General features: G+C 41.4%; 1 protein-coding gene across 2 annotated transcripts in view; it reads right to left on the bottom strand.

Annotated features, from left to right (window-relative positions):
- BUB1 (BUB1 mitotic checkpoint serine/threonine kinase) overlaps positions 1 to 18,712 on the bottom strand; it is a gene marked incomplete at its 5' end in the record, with an annotated part of 41,801 nt that overhangs the window by 8,920 nt on the left and 14,169 nt on the right. For both annotated transcript variants that reach the window (XM_079721483.1, XM_079721484.1), the window contains 9 exons: positions 2,041 to 2,184; positions 3,346 to 3,581; positions 7,657 to 7,744; positions 12,364 to 12,538; positions 13,520 to 13,601; positions 14,574 to 14,673; positions 15,418 to 15,528; positions 15,625 to 15,753; positions 17,302 to 17,360. In XM_079721483.1, the coding sequence (XP_079577609.1) occupies positions 2,041 to 2,184; positions 3,346 to 3,581; positions 7,657 to 7,744; positions 12,364 to 12,538; positions 13,520 to 13,601; positions 14,574 to 14,673; positions 15,418 to 15,528; positions 15,625 to 15,753; positions 17,302 to 17,360 (1,124 nt within the window). The remainder of the gene's footprint in view (positions 1 to 2,040; positions 2,185 to 3,345; positions 3,582 to 7,656; positions 7,745 to 12,363; positions 12,539 to 13,519; positions 13,602 to 14,573; positions 14,674 to 15,417; positions 15,529 to 15,624; positions 15,754 to 17,301; positions 17,361 to 18,712) is intronic.

Genomic DNA, 18,712 nt, shown 5'->3' with positions numbered 1-18,712 from the left:
GGTTTGCTGATGACCTCTTGGATACAACACCAAAAGCATGATCTGTGAAAGGAAAGAAGTGATAAACTGGACTTCATTAAAATTGAAAACTTCTACTCAGCAAAAAACACAGCTAATAGAATGAAAAGACAAGCCAGAGGCTGGGGGAAAATCTTTGTAAAACAACTGATAAAGGACCACTGTGTAGCCACTGTATACTTTTCTTAATAAGAAAACTAACAACCTGATTGAAAAATGGGCAAACGATCTGAAAATATGTCTCAGGAAAGAAGATATTCAGATGGCAAATAAACATATGAAAAAATGTTCAACATTATACATAATTAAAGAATTGCAAATTAAAGACAATAGTGAAATACCACTGCACATCTACTAGAATGGCTAAAACCCCAAACACTGACAATATCACATGCTGACAAGAATGTGGAGCAACAGAATTCTCATTCATTGCTGTGGGAATTCAAAATGGTACAAAACCTGTTGTAAGACAGTTTGGCAGTTTCTTACAAAAGTAAACATAGCCTTAACTATATGATCCAGCAATCACACTCCTTAGTACTTACCCAAATGAACTGAAAACTTACGTCCACACAAAAACTGTACAGGAATGTTTACAGCAGCTTTATTCATCATTGCCCAAACTTGGAAGCAACCAAGATATCCTTCAATAGGTGAATGGATAAATAAACTATAGTACCTTCCCACAATGGAATACTCCTCAGAGATGAAAAAGAAAGAGCTATCAAGTCATGAAAAGACATGGAGGAAACTTAAATGCATATTGCTAAGCAAAAGAAGCCAATCTGAAAAGTCTATATACTGTAATGATTACAACTATGTGGGGACGGCAGTAGGAGATTAGTGGTTGCTAGGGTTTCAGGTAGAGGGAGGAAGGGATGAATAGATGAAGCGCAGGGGTTTAGGGCACTGAAACTGTTCTGTATGATACTGTAATGACAGATGCATGTCATTACACATCTGTCAAACCCCACAGAATGTACAACACAAAGAATGAATCCTAATGTAAACTATGAACTGTAGTTAATAATAATGTATCAATATTGGTTCATCAACTTTAACAAACGTACCACACTGATGCAAGATGCTAATAATAGGGGAATCTCTGTGTGTGTGTGTGTGTGTGTGTGTGTGTGTGTGTGTGTGTGTAAAGTACATTATGAGAAGTCTTGCTCCCATTGTTACCACATCTACCCTGTTTCCCCTCCCACTAACAATTAACCATTTTTATTAGTTTTGAGCACCCTTCAAGTGTTCTCTGGAAATACTATCAAATATGAATATATATTATCTTGCCCCTTTTTAAGAAATAAAAAGCAGCATATAACACTAGCCTGCCCTTTCACTTAGGAGCATGTTTTGGAGATCATTCCCTAGCTGCACAGAGTGAGCTGTAGTTTACTGTAGAGATGTCCCATAATTTATTTAAGCAGTCCCCTTAGATGCCTATGTTGTTTCCAATCTGTTGCTTTTACACACACCTCACTTTGAATATATCCAAGTGTATCTGCAGGAAATTCTTTTTTTTTTTTTTTTTTTTTTTTTGCGGTACGCGGGCCTCTCACTGTTGTGGCCTCTCCCATTGCGGAGCACAGGCTCCGGACGCGCAGGCTCAGCGGCCATGGCTCACGGGCCCAGCCGCTCCGCGGCATGTGGGATCCTCCCAGACCGGGGCACGAACCCGTGTCCCCTGCATTGGCAGGCGGACTCTCAACCACTGCGCCACCAGGGAAGCCCAGGAAATTCTTAAAAGTGGATGTCTGGGTCTAAAAGCATATGCATTTTAAATTCTGATAGATATTGCCAAACTGCCCTTTATAAGTTACAGTCCCAAAAGCAATCGAAATCCTACAGTCACGGCCTAACAAAATGTTCTCATCTTAACACTACAGATAAAACTTCCTACTGCAAGTGGGGGAGGAGGTGGAGGGGTAGGGGTGAGGGTGGTGCCGGGAGGAATAAACATCAGCTTCCCACAGAGAAAAAAAGAGTTTAAAGTTTTATTACCCATATGGTTCTTACCCAGTTGAAATTCAGTCTTGGGTTTGATGGCTGGAAGTTTACATTGCCATTCATAAGTATTTGGATAGGAACTCACTGGTTTAGAAAGCCCAGATAAAAGTTTGACAATCAACTCATCATCCCAGGGATTCTCAACAGTGAAGTCTTAAAGGAACAGGAACATAAAAGAAAAGGAATTCAGTATCCAAGACTTTTACCAAATAAATCATAGACAAAGCAAGTGGAGACACTCATTAAATAAGCTTTCAAAAGCCTTATCTTTAAAGAGCATTGATTCAAATAATAAAGAACCATTTTCAAAAGTCAAAATGGGTACTTCTGCACAGTTCATTATCTGTCATTTTAGATCTACAAATTTAAATCAATATTCAGTTGGGACAAAGGAAATTAACACCAAGGGCATCTATTCTAGATTTTGCCTTTAACACAGTTATGGGTACATGTCTTAAAGGCAAACTTGGAGATTAGTTACTTCTAACATGATCATATATGTATTCTTTAAATTGCCTTCCACTTCTATTTATAAAACACGCTGCCTTTTAACACATACTACCTACATGCAATTTGTCTGTATGAGATATACTTTGGGTCCACAAAGACACAAAGAGGAACCGTTTCTAAAGGGAAGAAAAAAGTTTCTGCCCAATTTAGAATGCTATAAAAAATTCTATTAGTGGCAGTTATCAAAGACTAATCCAACATGATTGATACTTACTAGTGCTAAGCAGATGTGGGACACTTTTCTGAGCCCTTGATGTTTAGTAACTCACTTGGTCCTAACAGTAAGACCCTAAAGTAGGTACTGCCAACCCCTCCACTTTATAGAAAACAGGGCCACAGAGAACTGAAATAATCTTGGCCAAGATCACAAGACAGCCTAAGAGGAGGAGTTAGGATTAGAATCCAGCTAGTCTATCTCCAGAGTCTGTGCTCTTGTCCACTGTTAAGATTGTTTCTGTGTAACCTTGGGGTGGGGGTGGGGTCCTTTAACCCTGAGCCTGTTTACTTTTCTGTAAAATGGGGATAACAGTATTAGATTAAATGCCTGGCATAATGGGCCCTCCAATTCCAGTTCTCTTTTCCAACAGTAGTTATTTTGATACCTTTTAAAATTAAAACAAATTAATTAGTACTTCAAGTATGTTACTGTTGTATGCATGGTGATACAGCATGCAAGTTTGTCTGAACTTGCGTTCTACTCAACGGCATTCAAGGCCCTGCTCTTTGAGCTTCTTTCATGGAACAGCTTTTAACAGGTTATTGTCCTTATTCAGGGAACAATTAAGAATGAGCATCTGTTCACACCTGGAGCGTCGACACTCCCAAGCAAGCCGGTCTGCATTGGTTCTGCCTGGAACCTGGCATTGGCATCTGCTGGATCCTCTGCAGGGGCAAGGTCAGGGTCTGTGAGTTTACAGGCCTTGAGGCCCCACTCCGCCTCGCTGGTCAGCACAGCTGCAGCAGGTTGGCTCAGATGGAGCAAGGATGCTGAAGAGACATCTGTGGGGAACGCTGGTTCTGGACTTTTCTCTTCAATCGGACTGGATGTGTTAAAGGGACAAGATAAACACACACGATTACAAGCTTTATTGGGTTTGAACACATAAAAATCCCACAAAACAGTTTCCTTTTCATTCTAGGAATGAGATTTCAAAACTGCTTCACAAAGAGTTTATTAAAGCATTTTCTTCATACAAACAAATATATGCAGATACACAGCTTGTACAGTATGAATAGAAATAAAATAAAAAACGTGGTAATATATTAAATAGGTGAGGTGACACATTGGATATTCTTTAGTAGGAGATGTTGGTAGGAAAGGGTTTATTTTCTCAAGTTGTCTTCTAAGCATCACTAAGCATAGGGACTGAATATTTTATTCCAAAAATGGCTTCTTTTATAACACTGAAACAAACAGAAAATGTCAGCCACAGTCCAACAACCTAACACCAGTACATTTCTACACACACACGCACACACACAGTCGATCTTCATTCCTCAAGGATTCCATACCTGTAAATTCACCTACATGCAAATATTTGTTTGTTACCCCAAACAACACTCATGGTGCTTTTGCTGTCATCTCAAGACGTGCAGAACAATGAAAAGTTTGCGTCACTCAACATTTATGTTCCCAGGAGGTCGAGCAAGGTGACACTCTGCCTTCTCATTTCAGCTCATACTCTAAACAGTGGCCTTTCACAGTATAGTTAGAGATGTGGGGTGTTTCTTTTTCTTGCATTTTTGTGCTTTTAGTTGGTGATTTAGCTGTTTAACTGTTCCCCAAGTGTAGTGCTCAAGTGCTGTCTAGCGTTCCTAAGTGCAAGAAGGCTGTGACGTGTCTTCTGGAGAAAATATGTGTTGGATAAGTTTCATTCAGGCATGGGTTACAGTGCTGTTGGCCATGAGTTCAATGTTAATGAATCAATAATATATATTAAATAAGTGTCTTTTTTTTTAACATAAATTTACTTATTTTATTTATTTCTTTTTGGCTGTGTTGGGTCTTGTTGCTGCACATGGGCTTTCTCTAGTTGCGGTGAGCAGGGGCTACTCTTCATTGCGGTGCACGGGCTTCTCACTGCTGTGGCTTCTCTTGTTGTGGAGCATGGGCTCTAGGCGCGTGGACTTCAGTAGTTGTGGCGCACGGACTTAGTTGCTCCGTGGCATGTGGGATCTTCCCAGACCAGGGCTCGAACCCGTGTCCCCTGCATTGGCAGGCAGATTCTTAACCACTGCGCCACCAGGGAAGCCCTAAATAAATGTCTTTAAACAAAGGGCTGTGACCAGAGCCCTGTAGGATCCTAACTGTGTATTTCCCCTAGAAGCAACGGGTCAGTATTTGCTAATTCAGTGTCTGCAGTGATTTTATAGAAAAGAACCAATGCAAATAACAAGTTTGGACTGTACATACTTCTCCACACACATATTCTCTCCACATCTTTAGATCCACATATCTACAAACAGATGCACGAGTATATATTTTTATACAAATGAATTCATGCAACTTCATGTTGCATTTTTTACTTCTTGACAGGCATTTTTCCTACCATGAATTTTTAAAAAAATGAACTAATTTTGGAATTTAGATTTAAAGGAATGTCACAGAGATCAAAGAGAATTCCCATACGCTCCTCACCCATCTCCTCTAGTGTCACCACCTCACGTTAAAGTGGCTCTTGTCAAAACCAATAAACCAACCTTTGTCACATTACTATGGACTAACCTCCAGACCTCGTCTGGATTTCGCCAGGTTTTCCACAAGCCCCGTGTATGCTCCAGGAGCCAACCGTGGACACCATGCTGCATTAGTCGTCAGCCTCCTTACTCTCTTCTCCTCTGTGACACTTCCTTAGTCTTTCCTAGTTTCCTGAGACCTTGTCGGTTTTGAGGAGTACTGGCCAGCTATTTTGTAGACTGTCCGTCAATTTGGGCTTCTCTTGTTTTCCTCCTGGCTAGACTGTGAGTATGGGTTTGGGGAGAATATCACAGAGGTGACGCGCCCTTCTCCTCCCATGACATCACCATGTGTCATCACGGGTGACGTCAGCCTGATTATTTGGGAAAGGTGGTGTCTGCTGGGTTTCTCCACAGTTCTACTGTGGATTTTAATGCTGCACACCATTTAATCCAGTGGATGTGTGATGAAGTGTAACAATTCCCTTGTTCTTAGATATTGAACATATTTCCAATATTTTATATTACAACAAAACAGATGTGTTTCCAAACCCATGTATATTGCTACTAGCAACATGAGTGCCCAAATTACCGTGGGTGCATAAACGATGAATAAAATCCTTTTCCCGTCTCCACAAAACTGTGGATTTTGGTTAACTTTCTAGCTCTTCCCCTTCTCCACTGAAAACTGAAAAGGTAAGGTATCACTGTCATCAATGCTTATTATAAAAAATAGCTGTGTCTGGACTGGGAGAATTATGAACATGTGCTGGGAATCCATAGATTCAGGCTTCAGGTGTAATGATTCTCGTAATGGGCCTGTCCCTGGCGGGGACTCTGGAAACTAAATCTATGGAGTGTTGCAAGAGCCGCTGACACCCTGGGAATAAGGTTTCGAAGCTAAGGAAGCCTCTGTCCCTGGGTGTCTCCCCACGTGAGCCTGGTTTCCTTGCAGCTTAACTGTCACATGCAGTCAAAGACAATAGTTTCTTGGACAGTATTACCCTGCTGGCAACAGTGATTTCTGTCCTATATACATCTAAGTTAATCTTATACCAAGTGTGGTGTATGGTAGTCTTATGATTCAAAAGTTTAGCTGCACAAAGGAAGACTCCTGGTGGGCAGTAACAGACTATGTGCCCACTGAGTAAAAGTTTAAATTAAAAGGCAAAACCTATTTAATTTGCATTAGTTTGATTTCTAGTGAGTTAACCCTTTTCTACATGTTTATTCATTAATTTTTCTTTTGTAAGTTCTGCTCATGTCCTTTAATCCAATCATTTATTTACTGGGGTCTTAGTTCAAGAAGAGGTTTTTGATAATAAGAAGCAGTACAGCACAGTGGTGAGAGCGAGGATTCTGAAATCAGAGATAGGGGTTCAAATCCCAGGGCTGCAAAGTAGAAGCTGTAGGGCTTCAGGTCCTTTATTTAGCCCTCTGGATCTGGTTTCTTCATCTATGATGCTGGAAAAGAATAGTTCCTACAACTAAAGTTATTATAAGGGTTAGTTAAAGGGTGCAGTACATGAAAAGTGTTAAGTGCTGTGCAGAAATATAATAAATACTCAAAAGACTGTAGCTACTTTTAGTGTCTATGACATTCACCAGACTATTCAAATATGGCAGAATCTTACTTCTGCAAAGCATTCGTGTATGTATGGTAAGTCTGCATTTTGCATCAGAACCTAAGAGGCTTAAACATTCTATCTTCCTCCTCTTAAAAGAAAGTTATTAGGACTTCCCTGGTGGTGCAGTGGTTAAGAATCCACCTGCCAATGCAGGGGACATGCGTTTGATCCCTGGTCTGGGAAGATCTCACATGCCGTGGAGCAACTAAGCCCGTGCGCCACAACTACTGAGCCCACGTGCTGCAACTACTGGAGCCCGCGTGCTCCAACTACTGAATCCCACGCGCCTAGAGCCTGTGCTCCGCAACAAGAGAAGCCACCGCAATGAGAAGCCCGTGCACCGCAACGAAGAGTAGCCCCTGCTCGTCACAACTAGAGAAAGCCTGTGCGCAGCAATGAAGACCCAACACAGCCAAAAAGAAGGAAAAAAAAGAAAGTTATTGATTTCCTCAATTATAATGGGTATACAGAAGCAATTAGATGTTTGCTCAGTTCTGCAATAGTCTTTATATGTTACGGTCTTTGGCTGGCAAGAGCATCTGCAGTTCTGCTCCCCAAATCAGTGGAAGTCAGTCACAGGAACAGTTTCTCCAAGGATCCTCTGCTACCCCAGTTCTTCTCTCACTGCCCTGATGTACCAAGAGTCATTGTATTTATATGTACAGAGAGTAGCTTCTGACTTAAAGCTCTGAGTTGATAAAAACTCTGGCAGCCCTTAAAGAAGGGCTGGAATGAGGTATTCCATTACAGCTTAAAAAGCAAGCTAGAATGAAAAGGGAGAGAGACAGGACCACATGCACCCACACAATACCTGAACTTTCTCTCTTTCAAGGGTTCCATCTTGTTTCTTTCACAAGAATCCAAAGTCACATGGGTGTACTGTTCTGCTACCACATTTTCTGAAATATACAGAAAAGTAGAGATGGACATTATACACACACATATGATTTTATATGGTTATAAACTCCAGGATTCCTTTTTACACTGACTTTCATTATAATTTCAAAATAGTATTCTGTGGTAAAGTGTACTATGTTTAAAAAGCGGGGGGAAAAAAATCACTTAAAAAATTTTTCCGTTATATGTGAGCGTTTCAACCTTATACATCTAATCCATACAATCCTTCAAGAGAAAAGAGTCCAGAGAGCAGCAGGTCCACCGTGGGAGGGTGACCAGACCACGGGAAGTTACGGGTGGCAGTGCGCACACCCTGTTTGAGGAGAAGCCGATGCCAAGGCCATGGAGAATAAAAGGCTGAAACGCTTGTGGAGGGCGGAGATTTTGGTGTCTTTCAGTCTAACTCGCCTTATTTAGTCAGCGTTTAGCTGACTGAACTGACTCAGAGTGTTTACACCAGAAAGCAACCTGGCAATACTTACTATCACTCCCTTTAATTAAAAAAAGAAATCTATCTATGGAGAGACAAACTAGATAGGGCAGAAATACAGAGCATACTTCTACCAAGTGATACTAATACAATATAGAGCCAACTATTAAACTAGATTAAATTTTATCATATACTGCTTCACTGAACAGGTGTTAACACTTTTTAGTACTAGAACATTAGCTTCTATTTATACAATCAAAGTAGCAAATACACTATGAAAGGTCAATATTGATTTTATGAAAGACTCTTGACTGTTAAACAGATTAGGTTTTCCAATTGAAAGAGCTTTAAATTTTTAGAATTAAAGTAGCAAGTCTGTGATAGTACTTGGCAATTGTCCAAGTTTCAACTAAATCCTCCTTTAAAATTCAGGAAAGAAATATATTTGGTTAGTATAGTAAGAAAAAACGTTTACTCCTTAGTTAAAAACTTTTAGGCCTATAGGCTCAGACTTCACATTACAATAAGCTTTCATCCAGGGGAATGAAATTCTTTTGCAGTTCTTTCACTATTCCTTCAGTGAACAACTGCTACTAAAAAAAAAAAAATGCCAGCAGTGATAGTGTTTGGCTAGTAAATTAGCAGAAAAGGTAAAGCGGTCCCAGATCTCATAGTACAGGCACACTTCAGAGATATTGTGGGTTTGTACCCAGATCACTGCAATAAAGCGAATATCACAATAAAGCGAGTCACACAAATTTTTTGGTTTCCCAGTGCATATAGATGGTTTTTTTTTTTTGTTTTGCGGTACGCGGGCCTCTCACTGTTGTGGCCTCTCCCGTTGCGGAGCACAGGCTCCGGACGCGCAGGCTCAGCGGCCATGGCTCACGGGCCCAGCCGCTCTGCGGCATGTGGGATCCTCCCGGACCGGGGCACAAACCCGTGTCCCCTGCATCGGCAGGCGGACTCTCAACCACTGCGCCACCAGGGAAGCCCAGAAGTTATGTTTACACTGTACTGAAGTCTTAAGTGTGCAATAGCATTATGTCTAAAAAAAAACAGTGTGCATACCTCAATTAAAAAACAGTTAATTGTTAAAAAATGCGAACCATCATCTGAGCCTTTAGGGAGTCGTAATCTTTCATGACTGGTGGAGGGTCTTGCCTCGATGTTGGTGGCTGCTGACTGATCAGGCTGGTGGCTGCTGAAGGCTGGGGTCGTCGCGGCAGTTTCTTAAAATAAGACAACTGTGAAGTTTGCCACATCGATTGACTCTTCCTTTCATGAACGATTTCTCTGTAGCATGCAATGCTGTTTGACAGCATTTTACCCACAGTAGAACTTCTTTCAAAATTGGAGTCAATCCTCTCAAACTCTGCCGCTGCTTTATCAACTCAGTTTATGTAGTATTTTATATTCTTTGTTGTCATTTCGACAATCTTCACATACAGCAACTATACTCCAATAAAAACTAATAAAAAAATAAAAAATAAAACAAAACAAAACAAAATAATCTTCACAGCATCTGCACCAGGAGTAGATTCCATCTCAGGAAACCACTTTCTTTGCTCATCCATGAGAAGCAACTCCTTGTCCATTAACTTTTTATCATGAAATTGCAGCAATTCAGTCACACCTTCTGGCTCCATTTCTAATTCTAGTTCTCTTGCTATTTCCACTACATCTGCAGTTACTTCCTCCACTGAAGTCTTGAACCCCTCAAAGTCATCCATGAGCGTTGGCATCAACTTCTTCCAAACTCCTGATAACATTGATATTTTGACCTCTTCCTATGAATCAGAAATGTTTTTAATGGCATCTAGAATGGTGAATCCTTTCCAGGTTTTCAACTGACTGCCCAGATTCATCAGAGGAATCACTGTCTATGGCAGCTATACCTTTATGAAATGTATTTCTTTTTTTTTTATTTATTTACTTAGGCTGCATCAGGTCTTCGTTGTGGCAGGCAAGATCTTTGTCGTGGCATATGGGCATCTCTTAGTTGAGGTGCGCGGGTTTGGTTGCCCCACAGCACGTGGGATCTTAGTTCCCTGACCAGGGATCGAACCTGCGTCCCCTGCATTGGAAGGCGGATTCTTTACCACTGGACCACCAGGAAAGTCCCTGAAACGTATTTCTTAAATAATAAGACTTGAAAGTCTAAATGACTCCTTGATCCATGGGCTGCAGAATGGATGTTGTGTTAGCAGGCATGAAAATAATCTCATTGTACATCACCACTGGAGCTCTTGGGTGACCAGGTCCATTGTCAATGAGCAGTACTATTTTGGAAGGAATCTTCTGAGCAGTATGCCTTAACAGTGGACTTAAAATATTCAGTAAACCATGTTGTAAACAGATTTGCTGTCATCTGGTTTTGCTGACAAAACCAGAGAATAGCCAGAATAGATTAAGCATAATTCTTAAAGGCCCTAGGACTTTTGGAATGGTAAACAAGCATTGGCTTCAACTTAAAATCATCAGCTGCATTAGCCCTAACAAGAGAGTCAGCCTGTCCTTGGAAGCTTTAAAGCCAGACCTTGACTTCTCCTCTCTGGCTATGCAAGTCCTAGATGGCATCTTCTTCCAATATAAGGCTGTTTCATCTACATTGAAAACCTGCTGTTTAGTATAACCACCTTCATGAATGATCTTAGCTAGATCTTCTGGATAACTTGCTGCAGTTTCTGCATCAGCACTTGCTGCTTCACCTTGCACTTTTGATAAGGAGATGCCTTCTTTCCTTAAACCTCACGAACCAACCTCTGCTACCTTCACACTTTTCTTCTGCAGCTTCCTCACCTCTCAGCCTTCATAGAATTGAAGAGAGTCAGGCCCTTGCTCTGGATTAGGCTCTGGCTTCAGGGGATGTTGTGGCTGGTTTGATCTTCTATCCAGGTCACTCAAACTTTCTCCATATCAGCAATAAGGCTGTTTTGCTTTCTTATCATTTATATGTTCACTGGAGTAGCATGTTTAATTTCCTTCAAGAACTTTTCCTTTGCATCCACGTGGTGAAAGAGGCCTACCTTTCGGCCTAACTGGACTTTTGACACGCCTTCCTCACTAAGCTTAATCATTTCTAGCTTTGGATTTGAAGTGAGAGACGTGCAACTCTTCCTTTCACTTGAACACTTAGAGGCCACTGTAGGGTTATTAACTGGCCTAAATTTCACTATTGTTGTGTCTCAGGGAAGAGAGAGGCCCGAGGAGAGTGAGGAAGACTGGGAATGACCAGCGGGTGGAGCAGCCAAGGAACACACACAACAACCATTGATTAAGTTCACCATCTTCTGTGGGTGAGGTTCGTGGCACCCCAAAACGGTTACAATAGAAACATCAAAGACCCCTGACAACAGATCACCATAACAAATATAACAATAAGGAAAAGTTTGAAATATTGCGAGAATTACTAAAATGTGACTCAGACACAAAGTGAGTAAATGCTTCTGGAAAAATGGTGCCAGTAGGCTGCTTGACACAGGGCTGCCACACACCTTCAATTTGTTAAAAAAATCCAGTATCTGTGAAGTGCAGTAAAGTGCAATAAAACAAGGTATGCCTGTATTTATTTTGCAGGATGGTGTTTAATAGGTAATAATTATCTGTATTCAATAACTGTGTCATTCATTAAGCTTCAGTTCATATGTATAAAGATCTTTGATATGAGAATGTTATGTCTGGGGAAAATAAGGACCATCTGTGAGTTTTATCAGATCACTAAAAAATTTTTAAATATGATTTTCTGAGTATAGTACTTGGCTACATCTCTAAAGTAATAAAATTTGTAGATACATATCAAGGATTAAAATTTGTTGTTTGTTACTCTTATCAAATTAGAAAATAAAATGTTCATATTTTTAACATTCAAGTCTGTCTGTAGTGGCTATTTTGTTTGTTGTAAAACATGAAATAAAGCTATAATCCCATACAAATGGGTTGGACTTTGTATCTTTGCCTTTATATGCTTCTATAGATTTTTCTCCCATTCTACTTATAATCTAAGTTATTAAACTTTTAAAATGCACATAGCCTTTAGAAAGACATTATGCCAAAACCAAAAACCATATATGTAATAATACAGTGAATGGATTTTAAGTTTCCTCTTTATGATTTTCAAATCTTCCAGAAGAAAACTGGAAGAAAAAGAACTGAAGTTGGCAGAAGACACTAAGATAGTGTAAGGCACACCTTTATCTTCTAGAGGGTGAACTGAATCCACTGGAAGTCTGTGGAAGGGCGTAGATGCCAGCTGTGCAGCAGACGTAAAGTCTCCTGGGCTCTTGGGACTGGGCGCCAGGGTTTTGTTGCAGCGGACACCCCACACGGTTGAATCATCCAAAAACTCGTCAGTGTGAGGTACTTCCTACAACGAAAGACGAATGGAAAAAAAGCAGCAATCTCCTTGTTTCATAGATGAAATTTAACACATTAATACTTTTTAAGATTCAAAAAAATGAGGAATTTTAATTTTTTCGAAGAAATGGATGTAACCCCTGGCTAACACAGAGCCAAGGACATCGTGGGTCTGTTCTTTTCCCCAGAACTGGGACACTTCATCTTTAACACACTCCAGTGGAGTTATATCATATGCAAGAGTCACATTTTGTTTACCAATTTTTACTTTTTTTTTTTTTTTTAAAGATTTATCATTTATTTTATTATTTATTTTTGGTTGCTTCAGGTCTTAGTTGCGGCACACGGGATCTTCATTGAGGCACACAGGCTTCTCTCTAGTTGTGGCATGAGGGTTTTCTCTTCTCTAGTTGTGGCATGCAGGCTCCAGGGCGCGTGCGCCCTGTAGTTTGTGGCATGCAGGCTGTCTAGTTGAGGCCCGCGAGCTCAGTTGCCCTGTGGCATGTGGGATCTTAGTTCCCTGACCAGGGATCGAACCCGTGTCCCCTGCCTTGTAAGGCGGATTCTTTAGCACTGGACCACCAGGCAAGTCCCTACTTTTTTTTTTTTTTTAATTTGAAAAGTCTAGATTTATAGAGGAATTACCAAGATAATACAGAGTTCCCATATAGCCTGTATCAAACTTCTTAGGTCTAGGAAAAATATATATGCCCCCAGTGGTTCCTCCTGTCTAAAGGGAAGGCTCTTAGAGGGCAAGGATCATATCAAACTCATTTTTCAGTTTCTATATCTATCTTAATGTGTGGTGCATAATAGATTTGCAAATAATTATAGAATAATGTTCTATAAAACTTAATTTTCACATAATATTTTATTTTTTCAGCACAGTTTTTTAAATACACCACCTCATTTGACTGGCACAAGCATTTGGTAAAATGAAAAGAAAAGTGTTGCGGGACCCATTTCATGGATGAAGCAGAGATTTACTTACATTTGGTTTTGAAGGGAACCTCCACATCAAGCGTTCTCCAAAGGTCCTGGTTCCTGTGGGCTTATTTTTAGGCTGTGGTAATCTAAGGAAAGATTTGCAAAATTACAAACAGCATAATATGCTAAGGAAATAAATTCTACCACTTAGGTTAGAGTGTTAAACATTCTCCCCTTTTCCTATTTAGTTAATATTTATACACATATTTCTTACTGTTACAGCAAAACTGAGTGCAGGTTGAATTAACTTGACTATGTATATAAAAGTAGATCTACAGTTACTTAAGCGAGGGTGGAAAATACAGAACTCTCTATTACACTGAGTTTTAAGTTGGTTTTTTTTTTAAATTTTTTTAATTTTAATTTTAATTTTTTTTGAGTTTTAAGTTTTAAGGACAAAAAAATAGTTAGGGCCGTGGCCAACAGAATGGCTTGGATGCCATATGTTTTATTTCTTATTCCCAGTGCTTGGTCTAGCTACAGAACATGAATCTCTTCTACACCATGATACCTTTAGTTCACACCTCTCTTTCACGGTTTAAATTATTAATGGTGAAACTTGCTGGTGCTACCCTACTCTACCCTGATGGGGTTCAGCCTTAAAACAAATGTTCTCTGCAGTGTGACCCAATATAAGCCACTTCCTTTTCTACTTTATCAATCCTGCAAATATATACAGAGCATGTATGGATACCTGTACTGGTGAATTCATTTACAGCTAATACAATTTCAAATCTATAGGATCCCTTGGTTCTCTGATGATTTATAACCATACGGTTTCCTTTTGTAACAAATACTTTTGTTATGGAAGGACTACTTTCTTGTAACCCCCCAGAACTCTGCAGATCTGGAAAAGAACTTCAGCAGCAATCTCCCGGTCATGTGGTCAAAAGGCTCATCTGTGGCAGAGCTGGGGCTGGGGCCCAGGCCATTTGATCGGCAGGTCCTGTTCTCTCACCAGCTCACCACCTGGACTCCTGGAGGGATCTCCGCACTGTCCCTGTCACTATGGCAATATGCATCTCCCCCAGTGTTATCTTAACCAGATATTTCTTTACCCATAATTTTCTTTGTTTCCATCTTCGAACACAGGAAAAGCAGAGGACAGAGAAGAGATAATCTTATTGACTCCCCAAGCCCCAGAAGACGCTGCATTTTCTGCAAGGGTAAAAAAATTGCAGTTAATTATTAAAATAGGCCAAAAACACTATCCTTTAGGTGCAACTTCAACTACAAATAAGAAAATGGAATAAGAGCTTACAGAAAACAACTGATGTCAGTTTTTGAAATACTAGGCAATGAGGTAAGTCACTCTGCAGTGACATGAAGGGACTAACTATGGTCACAGGGGTTAGCACGAGAGCCTCCGAGCTCAAGCTCCTGCCACACATAAAGCAGCGTTCGCCATTCTCCTAACACACTGCTGTGGTCACTGACACTGAATAAAGCTCTCCATGTCTTTGCTTTCCTACAAGGAGGAACTAAGCTCTTAGCTCTATATTTATCTTCATCATGATCCCTCTCTGGCTTCCAGCACAAATCCTCTGACTCTAGACAAAGGTGGGCTAGTCCTGGCTCCCAACACTCCAGCCCGAACATTCCCCTGCTGGGCAAGGCTCAAGTATCCCTCAAGTACTCAGCCCTTCCTGGCCATTCCTACCCTTGCGGATTTTGTTCTTCTTTAGCACTTACTATTTATTATTTTTTAAGAAACCAACCAAGTCTAGGGCACACATTGAGTACCTTGCCAAACAACATTTTATTTTTTATTTCACAAACTCCATGCCCTTATGTGACAAGCTAACCAAGGGCAGGACCACTTCTTGTATAATCCTTGCTATTTCTGTGGGCAACCACCTACAACGCTATCCACTTAGTAGCTATTAAACAATCTGTTATTACTTTGAAACTGGGCTTCAAATGCATCTTCATTTTGACCTAGAGATGGCCATTCATCTTTGTCATCAGAAACATCAGGAAGGGTAGGAGCCTGAAACATATTCATGATGAAACCTTAAAAGAACAGAAAGAATGGTAAACATGGCTGCAAAAGAGCTTTCATTAATTTGTTGTCGGATGCTACACATTCAAACAAAAGGCCTTACATACCTAATGCTTCTTTTGTGTGCACGGTGGGTGACGGCTGCACTTTGGATGGCGTTGCCTGAACCAGTCCCAGTGATGTGTTAGGAGTTGTGTGAAAAGAACTTGTGTTAACAACCTTCTGTGTTTCACACCCTATTAAAGAAATGGGGACAAAATGCAGCATCAGTAGAGAAATCAGAATAGTTTAGAAGGCACAATTTAAGAAACTTATTATACTTATTATACGTTTTTATTATTCTTGATAATCCTCACTAAGGACTTCCATTACTATAATGCTTTCATATCTTTCATTTTTCTCTTTATAATAGTCCCACGAGGTAGACAAGGCAAGAAGTATCCGTTTACAGAAAAGGAAATAAAAGCTCAAAGAGATTAAGTGGCTTGATCTAAGATCATATCAAATTAGCAGACGGGTCATGAATAGCCCTCTTTGCTCCACTATACCCAAGAAGTAGTTAATAGTGACGTTGTATATCTTAGGATTGGCTTCCCATCTCCCTCAGCCGGGCCCAAACCATGGCGTACACGGTCCTGCACAGCCTGAGCCTCTCGGCTCCCACCTCACCTTCCTCCTCCTCCCCTGTTCTCTGCGGCCACTGGCCGCTCTGCTGTGCTCCAAACAGTGCAGGGATGTTCCTGCCTGAGGGCTCTGCCCTTGCTGTTTCCTCCACCTGAACCAGGTTTCCAAGGGCTGCGTGGACCGCTTCCCCCGTCAGGTCTCTACCCAGATATCACCTTCTTTGTGAGGGTCTTTCCCAGTTGCCCCTGAAATTTCAACCCCTGGCCCCTCCCCGCTGAACAGCCACACTTCCTTTCCCCCTCTTCGCGGGTGGGGATTTCTGTCCTTTCTGTTCGCGACTGCATCTCTCACTACCTAGAACAGTGCCTGGCTTCTACTAGTGCTCAGTTAGGTCCTGGTTAAATGTAGGTGTCACTGCTTTTTCAAGTAGCTCGGCTCCCACTAAACTGTCATTGGAAAGGATGGCACAGTACCTGAAGCAGTGGGGGGAATGAAGACCCAATCCAGGTGTCTTATTTTATTTATAAAACTTACTTTTATGCAAATACCTCTAACAAAGTAGTACCGAAAAGAAGAATAACACTCCTAATTAAACTTTTAATCACCTTTCCGTCTTCACAACATATTAAAGATGACTGGTTTTAAATTAAAATCTGCTGAGAGGGCTTCCCTGGTGGCGCAGTGGTTGAGAGTCCGCCTGCCGATGCAGGGGACACGGGTTCGTCCCCTGGTCCGGGAAGATCCCACATGCCGCGGAGCGGCTGGGCCCGTGAGCCATGGCCGCTGAGCCTGCGCATCCGGAGCCTGTGCTCCGCAACGGGAGAGGCCACAATAGTGAGAGGCCCGCATACCGCAAAAAAAAAAAAAAAAAAAAAAAAAAAAAAATCTGCTGAGAAATTTAATAGGGAAGTTCTCACAAATCAAGTTTCCAAAGGATTCCAACTAAGAAGATGTGACGCCAAGTGAATTTCTACCTTTATTTGAAATGGTCTGGGGTTTAACGAACCCCTGCCTTCTAAGAACGGGAAAGCTGACACCCAGGTTTATGAAGGCCTGAAGCCTTCATGAACTGCAGCCACCAAACAGACCCTTGAGCGACCCGGATGAGTCTGGGCAAACAGCTTAGACACCAATGTATTATATCAATAGTTAAACATTACCTTCTTTTATCTCTGCTCCACTCTGCGGCTTGAATTCATGAGTACTTTTATTCATACACCTGGAAGAGAAAACTCCTGAGACACGCTAACTCTCAAGAAAGAACAGTAAAAAATGTCAGAAATTACAAGCCTGTTGTTAAAGCACAGATGGGGCTGCCTAGGTCTACAGTGTAAGTGAATAAGAGGTTTTATGTTTTCTTTCATTTCCTTTCGAGGACAATAATTCTTACAGATAAAGGCCAGGAATTCACGTTTGCTTGACATAGTGATTCTGTACTTTAACACCCGATAATCATTTATACGTGAGGTAGGGCAGGATAAGGGCTTCCCTGGTTCAAACGATCCCATTTATTACACAGGCTAAAGGGCTAACCCCCAGCTCCGGGCCTGCCGCCCGGCACCACTCTCCTGAGCTGTGACGTGGGGAAGCGCTGGCGCCTTCGCCACAGGGGCCACCTCTCTCGTGATGGGCAGGTAGCCACAGTGCATTGTCCTCTAGACTTCAGCAGTTATCAAGAGGGGAAAAAATGGTACGTGAGACACTTACAACACAGTTTATTTTAAGTACAGTCGTGATAGTGGACCTCATCTGTCTATTTAACGCTGCTTCCCTTAATGGACCCTATGAGGGTATAAAGTAAAAAGTGCAAAGCACTTTTAATCTTACAAATCCCCTATTAAACTGTCATAAAAACGTGAGTTTTATATGAGATACCAGAGAGAAAGGTGCCCTTTCTCTGTCGTGGTCAGCTGTCTAGGCCACTGAGAGCATGATGGGGGGGTCCTTTCAGTCCCTTGCCTAGGCCAAGGTCAGGGTCAGTCTGAAAGGCTTCTGAATGATCTGAATGCTCATTAGGTTAGAGAGTTTCATAACTTTATAAGGTTCAGCTGGACACGCATCACGTCTCCGGGGGCCTGTCATTGCTGCTGCGGTGACCATCTTATTGTTGCATAAATTAACTACAAAGAACTAATGAAGTCACAGCCCCACACAACAGTCCTCTTTTTACATACATGGTTTGATACAGGACACAGGTCTGAATTATTGTCCTAATGTGGCTGAAAAAGCATGATCGTTTTAAATCTTATTTCCAGGAGAAATCATTGGTAAAAGTTAACCTTGGACATTGAGGAGAACCAGTACTTAAGAACCATAATCTGTGCCAAGGGGTTCAGCCCAAGCTGAGGGTGTGAGTTACATTGTAGCTTTTGTTTTTTCTAACAGATCAATAAAATTTTTATGTTTAAAAAAGAGAGAGCGGGCTTCCCTGGTGGCACAGTGGTTGAGAGTCCGCCTGCCGATGCAGGGGATGTGGGATCGTGCCCTGGTCCGGGAAGATCCCACATGCTGCGGAGCGGCTGGGCCCGTGAGCTATGGCCGCTGAGCCTGCGCGTCCGGAGCCTGTGCTCC

Source organism: Hyperoodon ampullatus (assembly GCF_949752795.1).
Source record: "Hyperoodon ampullatus genome assembly, chromosome: 15".
In the NCBI taxonomy this organism is placed as follows: Eukaryota; Metazoa; Chordata; class Mammalia; order Artiodactyla; family Ziphiidae; genus Hyperoodon; species Hyperoodon ampullatus.
Note: the sequence above shows the minus strand (reverse complement) of the source record. Positions and strands in the feature narration are given on the sequence as shown.